We start from the raw sequence: 7,817 nt of genomic DNA, 5'->3' as shown, positions 1-7,817 counted from the left end.
GTTAGGCCCCTTAGGAACAGCCTCTCAAATTGATACACACACACACACACACACACACACACACACACACACACACACACACACACACACATACAAGGAGATGTTCCAAAGAGGACGTCTGCAGTGTTGCTAAAGTGCGGACGTCGACGCAGCAGCCTCGATCAAGCTTTGATGGTGCGGCGCCGCTTGCTGGAAGGAGGCCAGGGGTAGGACGGACTAGTCTGTAGTCGGGTGGAGTCGCCGGCGACGAGGTTGCAGCTCTGCCCAGAAAGTAGCAGTTGCAGGTTGAGTCGTTGCCCAGAACCTGCAATCTCGACCTCCTCCGACCTTGATCGCTGCCCAAAACAGTCTGGGAAGCCTCCGGCCTCCGTCCGCCAAGCCCCGAGCCGCCGTCGCCTCTTGGAACGCCGCTGCTGCATTGCCGTTCACACTTTAGTGAAGTGCGGACGTCCGCTTCAGAACCGGCCTGTATATAATATATATATATATATATATATATATATATATACATACATACACAGATCATATGCAGAGTGAAACTTCGCTTTAAAATTAAAGTGCGCATTTAGAGTTTATGGTCACTTTTCAGTCGCATATCCACATCTTGACTGTTCAGTTTTAGGTACTAATGTATAGACCATCTATGCACATTTTCAATCAAATTGATGATCGTTACGGCATTGATAACTGCCTTAAAGCTAGTACGGTTCAGGTTGGACAGATTCGTCCATTGGTTTAAGCGAGTCAGATACCTTAACGATCATCAATTTGGCTGAAAATTTGCAGAGGTGATCTATACATTAATACCTAAAAACTGAACAGTCGAGATGTGAATATGCGACCGAAAAGTGACTTTAAACTCTAAATGCACACTTTAATTTCAAAGCGAAACTTCACTCTTGATTAAATCTATATATACGCCTATGGTGATTAAATCTATATATACGCTAATGGATGACATCACCTAACTTTGTTCACTAACACAGCCAGTACATAAAAGACATAGAAGTTAGAACCATCGATCAATAACAAAAAAAAAGGAAATCTTGAATTCAGGTTTTGGAATTTTCTGTGTCGTTTCACCTATTAAAGAAAAGAAAAGGTCACTAGTCCCAAAATTAAGGTCTTTAGCAATTCTTGACACCGCCAACCGTTTGCAACTGAGGTGACAAGAGTTCAATACAGATGTTGTGTTGAAAGTAGCGGCTCAAGTACGTTAAAGCCAATTAAGCCCAAATGTGCAAACCAAACAAAGTTATGTTTGATCCTAAATTCTATGATTCTTCCTTAATTTGGTATCTTGAGCCTTAAGTCTATGGTTTCTCCTAGGACAATGCTTGATACTAGTAACTTGAGTCCAAAATCAAAGTTCCTCCTAAGATAAAGATGGCTAGTAGTTACCCTAAAAAAGAATAGATGGCTAGTAGTTTGAGTCATCGATGTCGGAAAACCGCTAATTGAGTCGATGGTAGATACCTCCAAGGACCATCACCCATATACGTAAGTAGGATACAATCTGCCCTGCAACACCATCTACACTGTGAATTGAACGCCAAAGAGGTCGCCACTCGCCACCAAAAAGAACAAGCAGCTCCACCCTTCACTAAGAAATAGGATAGCAGTGACAATTTTGTGCGGACCAAATTCACGCCTTGACCTACAAAGTAAAGAGGTAGTGTCTTCAATCTCGAAGGTATAATGAATCTCAAAACTGTAAGGATATGGATTATTGTACTATTAATATAGATCCTTTTGTCTGCCAAACCAAAGCACTGAACATGCCCAGTACTTGAAAAAGAACGGACAAAGAAAGTAGCCTCCGAAACTAATCAACATAGATCAGGCCAAACAGAGAAACAATCCCAACAAAGAAAAAAGAACAGCTTAGTCATTCACTGCTTCTAGTGGATAAGGAGGACCAATGGCGAGTGATAACTGTGATATAGATCCTTGTACACAAGTGACGCTACCTATTCTATATACCCATAAAACACTCTAGAAGTTAACAATTTCAAGCTTGCTAAAGATTCGTTTTCTAAAGAAAATGAAAATGTTTATTTTACCAACTTGACTAGTTGACTAGAGTTCTCACTGTTGTCCTATAAACTTGTCTTATATTGCGGATCCGGCATTTTTATTTATTTTGAAGATAATGATCATTTATTCTACGATTACAATCATCACTAAAAATATTATAGATATTAAGAAGATTCGTAGACAATCAAAATTAGCTTCTCTACTGTGAATTTATGTAGATTTTTTTTATTGGAACCTCCAAATTTACTCACTTGATCTCTTTGCTTTTTACACCTCCTATCAAATACTAAATTTACTTAATAAACCTCACTCATATAATTTGTAATCAAACTATTAATTACATATTCATTTCTTAACCAGATTACATAAATCTCCTATCCAATAATAAAAAAACTCAAACACAAGGTATTGGGCTTTAAAAATTAATTTCTAATAAAAAAGAATTTTTGTTTTTTTTACTTTTTTTTTCTCTTGAAGATGTGCAAAAAAAAACTGAAGAGTAATTTTTCTTAATGTTTAATTATTTTCTCTAAATCATGATTAATTATTTAATAGTTTTTATGTTTTTTTTTCCTGCTTGCTTTTTTTTTTTTTTTTTTTTTTGCAAATATAATGGATAGGCTGGGATTTAGGTCATAATATGATTTCTTTTGTCATCCCTCACCAATATGTGTTCAATATCTTATATAATTAAGCCAATTCTTGAGGGAATGGTTAAATTTTTGAACTACCATATATGCCCTCACATAATATAGATATTAATTAAAAAATTATTTCTATATGAGGATAAGATAGTCTATTGAGTATATCATATTTCAAAATATTGCAATACCTCCCATGAAAAAAATAGAAACTTCACTGTTGTAAATTTTTTTAATTTAAAAAAATAAAAATTAATTGACATGTGCGGAGCACATGTTAAGGGACTAGTATATGATGATAGGAATTTTTATGTCACGTGCATGATCTTGATTGTAGTTTTAATTCTTATTAAATATATATATATGAATGCTTTAATGAATATGTAGTGAAATTAGAAAATGAAAATATATAAGGAAAATAATAAAGAATGCAATATAATATTATTGAATTGGAAAGTCTAGATAAATTAAATATAATATTTTTTTGGGTATAATTATTGTCCTTAATAGTTATTTTATAAGATGTTATATATGTCATTTAATAATTCATAATTGAGTGAGATCAACTGATCAGATTTAGATGTCTCAATAGAAACACTCATTAGTGTATAGCCGGAAGATCAAATATACCCTATTAAAAACCTACCAAAGTTGGTTTCAAGTCCTTTCAATTTGAGAAGCCTAATAACATATTCCTTGTACTCTAATTCCTGACCCCAACAGAGGGGGTACTATTTTCAGCACGACGTCGTAGCATTTGTAGGAGTGTCATAATGTGTGTGAGACTGTGAGCTAATGATGTGGTCGGCGGCGGTTGGCGCGCAATTGTTAAATCACGTGCGCGTAACCCAAAAGCGGTTGGCTTTCAACTTCAACACGACGCCGTAACATCATACTACTCATCAAGTTTCACGTTCTGTCTTTCTTCTTTCCCAACTCAAAAGTCGTCTCCTTGCTCCGACCTTTGCAGTAGTCTCAGCTAATCCAACCAGGGCTTTGGTGGGTTTTCCATATCAGCTCCCCAAAAGTTAAATCCTCAATCTTCTCTGTAAAAGTTGACACCTTTTACTTTTCTTCTATTTTCCTTCCTTATTGACTAAGCTTGTATCATTGCATTACATGATTGACCTGTATTTAGTTATTGGATCATTAATTACGTGGTGGTTTCTTAGGATGAGATCATAAGCCCACAAGTTCTAGAGAATCTTGGATTATTTTAACCTCAAAAGAATTCTAATCATCAGGATCCACTGTGCAATTAGAACCATCTTGAAGCTTTTTAATTTACTGTTCTTCTACTTTGTCTGGCGAACAACTTGTGCCTAAATCATCAGAAGCTTCTAGGATTCTTAGTTGATTACCCACGATTCTGTTGAATTCTAGGATCTTGATCTGTTTAAGGAAGGATGGCTTGTCAGGAAGTTCAATCATGGAGCTTTGGTGGTCTTACAGTAGCATTTCTTGACCTTTTACTTGCTTATTTCCTGCTATGCATATCAGCTTTTGTGTTTTTCGTATCGAAGTTGTTGAAGGTTTTCTGGGTGTATTTGCCTTGTCCTTGTAATGGGGTTTTCGGGTATAGAAATCGTGATCTTTGCTTGCATAAGTTGCTTAATGAGTGGCCTGTTGCCAAGATTTATGCTGTTCAGAAGTTGGTGAAGAGTAGGTTCCCTTTTGATATTCGGTTTAAGGATCAAACATGCAACTTGAGTCAGAAGTTGATTAGGGATGTGAATGGAGGGAATGGTGTTCTTGAATTGGAAGGTGAGTCATGTTGTAGTCCGTTTTCGAGCCCGAGATTGCAAAGTCTGGTTGATAAGGAAAGTGGGTATGATGCTAAGGGGAAGAGAATTGTGATTCTGAAGAAAAGGACTGGAATTCGGCGTTCTAGGAGGGATAGTTCAAAATCTCCTCGTATATTCCCCTTTCCTCTTGATGAAAGAGGTACAGGAGAGATATCTGGTGAAAGCTCAATTGCTGTAGCTGCAAGACACGATGAGCCTCAAGGTGAGAGAGAAAGATATAAACTTGTTTAGTGGTTTTGATTACTTAAGTTCATGTATTTGATAGACTCTGCATTATTCTATAGGTTTGGATTTAATTTACTAGTTTAATTGTTAGAATGTATTGTTTAACATTTTTATTATCAAAGAGGATAATTCGAAAATTACTTAAAAACTGGGAGTCGTTGCATGATTAATTATAGATGTACCATATTGGGGATAATACTTACTCAGTTTGTGTCGTTTTTCATTTCTGATGATGTCAAAACAGCATCCGGAGATGATAGAGGGGAAGGAATATGTGGACTTTCTAAGTTGAGTGAATCAGCTGCTGAGAGTAAAGGTCTGGATGCAAGTTACGGTGAAGAAAAGTTTCCCATTTTTGAAAATGAAAGTGATACAATCAGGATGTTGGAAGGAGCACTTGAAAAAGAGAAAGCTGCTTGTGCTGCTCTCTATTTAGAGCTGGAGAAAGAGCGATCTGCTGCTGCAACTGCTGCTGATGAAGCAATGGCCATGATAAGTCGTCTGCAGAAGGATAAAGCATCGACAGAAATGGAAGTGAGACAGTACCAAAGGATGATTGAAGAGAAATTTGTTTATGATGAAGAAGAGATGGATGTTCTGAAAGAGATACTTCTTAGGAGGGAGAAGGAGAATCATTATTTGGAGAAGGAAGTTGAAGCATATAGACAGATGAATTCTTTAGGAAATGAACAGTGTAATGGTGATTCAAATGATAAGCTGCGTGAATGGGGACAAACTGCACTTTCTTCGAATATAGATTCACAACTGATGATGCCGTGGACTAATGAAACTAAATCTAATCATATGGAACTGGGATATATTGCAGACAGTACCTCTCAGTTTGACGCTTCATTTGTCAAAAAACAAATCCATTCCAATGGACATGATGTTGTTGAGAAAAGTGTCCTTTCAGGATGGGAAGGAAAACAATACGCAGATAATGCAATGTGCCCAGGAATGACTACTGAAGCAGTCCAAGCTAAGATAGGGATTGAGAAAAGTTTCTATAGTGATGGAGGAGAGCTGCAGCAAGGTGGGGATCTTGAAAGCCATTATCATAGTCCATTGCTTGATACAGAGCCAGCTGTTCATGACATTCATGTCATAGATGGTAAAACTGAAATAGTAAGAGGAGAAAGTAGGCCATCAATTTATGCTGCTTTGGATGGATTCCAAGATCCGAGATGTGGGGCTTCTGGAGTCTGTAGCAGCTTGGAACCTCTGCTGAGCATGGGGAAAGGCAAAACGCCTCCTTAAAACTTTCGGAGGAGATCAGGAATCAGCTATTGTAATTCTAAAGCTAAGAGATCGAATGTGACTTGCTTCTTTACTGGCTTTATCTTCTAAGGTAAATATTAGTGTTCCCAAGTTGCCCCTCATACATTTGTTTTAGTTATCAACATGTGTTTGTCAGTGCATTAGAGTTATGACAAAGTCTGTGCAGTGATTTTTTGTTTTCTTCATTCCGGAAGCAACAGGTTTATTTTATATTACATTAAGAAACATAATGTTTGGTACACCTATCCAAAATTGAAAGATGCACTGATGTAGGAGAGTGTGTTTAGACTTTAGACAAAACTAGTAAATCCTCATCACTTGAGAATTGAGATGAAAGAGATTGGTGTACTAAGAGTGGATACAGGCTTCTAAGGTTTCCCTTGTAGAACCTCTTCATGGTTCTGTGTCCGTACCTAACCAAGGAGATAAACAAGTAACAGCTATAAACTCATTTATAGCCTGCTTTTATCTAAACAATCTACAGATGCTTAGGTCTGAAGAGTAAGAATCTGTAACAAATAAAGCGACAAAAGGTGTAAAACTAATGCATTCAGTCCCCTTGGAGAATTAAATGGCTGCTCATTATGGCTAACTATGATAGAGGGAAACTATGTGAAGTCAATATCATATCATGGTTTATAATTGCTATTAAAATTTTGTGATGATATAGCAGAGATTCCCACTTCATATATATGGCAAGCAGTGAATGACCAGGACAACTGATGGTATTTTTTAAAATTTGATTAATTTGTAATGTGGTCATGTTATATTGTTCAACCCCTTATGCTTAGGAAAAGGTTTGGTATGTTATACATTACAGATACCTACACAGTTTCTTCATTGTGTTTTTCCCTTGAAAGCTCTACACTTAGGAGGGACTTGTCATGTTAAGGATCAAAAATACAGTTTAGGAAACCAATGTATCATGATCGAGTCATCAAGCATATTATCATATTTGCTTGATGATTTGTTCTAGGAATTGGACTGACTGAAGCATTTGATTAGTGAGATTGACAGTGACATCTATCCATGTCATCTTCCCGTCTCATTGGCCATTGTTATCATCGTTAAACGTTATGTTCATTCATAATTCACTCTTTTGTAGGTGCATTTGAAGACAAGACGTAGCCAAAGTATGTAACACCCCCAGATGTGTGAATATCTGAGGGCTGGTGCTCCAAGTCTATTTGTATCTCATTGATGGTTGAAAGGGTGAATGAATAGGATATGCCCCCTAGGTGCTCAGTTGTGCACATAAACTTTTGCGTATCGTAGTTTTCAGTTCTGTGAAATTGGCTTTCAGAGCCATGTTCCCAAGTGATGAATCTGTCCCCCACCTCGTCTTTCCTGGGAAAAGTTCGAAAAAGGAAATTACCTCGAATTGTACGGGCAAAGGTTGTAGATGCATGTAAGTGTTGCCTTTTAGCTAGCTTCTTATGAAATGGATATACTATTCTTTGTTCCTTACACCTTTTCGTTGCACTCATGTCTGGTTGTAAAAGCTGGGTGGATCATGTGAGTTCCTCACTGATCAGATATCGATTCTTCCTCTCTGAGGATGGAATGCCTTAAATCACATAAGATTTCATAATAATTTGACTATCAGGGTTTTCTGGACCTGTGATTATAGCATGTACAATTTAAAAATAGGACTAAATTCAGTTTTCTACCATTTATTACTGAAAATCATGTCAATCCATAATCTTCCAATATTATCAACAACACCTTTATATTGATCAATTTAATCCCTACTCCAACACCTTTATATTGATCAATTTGATCCCTACCCCAATATTGTTAGCTGATCTATCAATTTTGCTTGGTAAATGTT

General features: G+C 36.9%; 1 protein-coding gene across 2 annotated transcripts; it reads left to right on the top strand.

Annotated features, from left to right (window-relative positions):
• Positions 1 to 3,586: 3,586 nt before the first annotated feature.
• Positions 3,587 to 7,453, top strand: LOC112170349. 2 transcript variants are annotated; one of them, XR_002925064.2, is made up of 3 exons: positions 3,587 to 4,685; positions 4,953 to 6,056; positions 7,092 to 7,453. XR_002925064.2 is itself a non-coding variant. In XM_024307608.2 (2 exons), exons 1-2 carry the CDS (start codon positions 4,085 to 4,087, stop codon positions 5,963 to 5,965), a joined length of 1,614 nt encoding a protein of 537 aa, XP_024163376.1. In that variant the 5' UTR covers positions 3,587 to 4,084; the 3' UTR covers positions 5,966 to 6,171. The 2 variants fall into 2 exon arrangements, 1 of the variants encoding a protein (XP_024163376.1); XM_024307608.2 differs by lacking the exon at positions 7,092 to 7,453 and having other exon boundaries at positions 4,953 to 6,171.
• The last annotated feature ends 364 nt before the right edge of the window (positions 7,454 to 7,817 follow it).

This window comes from Rosa chinensis, chromosome 6, assembly GCF_002994745.2.
Source record: "Rosa chinensis cultivar Old Blush chromosome 6, RchiOBHm-V2, whole genome shotgun sequence".
In the NCBI taxonomy this organism is placed as follows: Eukaryota; Viridiplantae; Streptophyta; class Magnoliopsida; order Rosales; family Rosaceae; genus Rosa; species Rosa chinensis.
The sequence above is the reverse complement of the archived record's forward strand: the minus strand, read 5'-3'. Positions and strand labels throughout refer to the sequence as shown.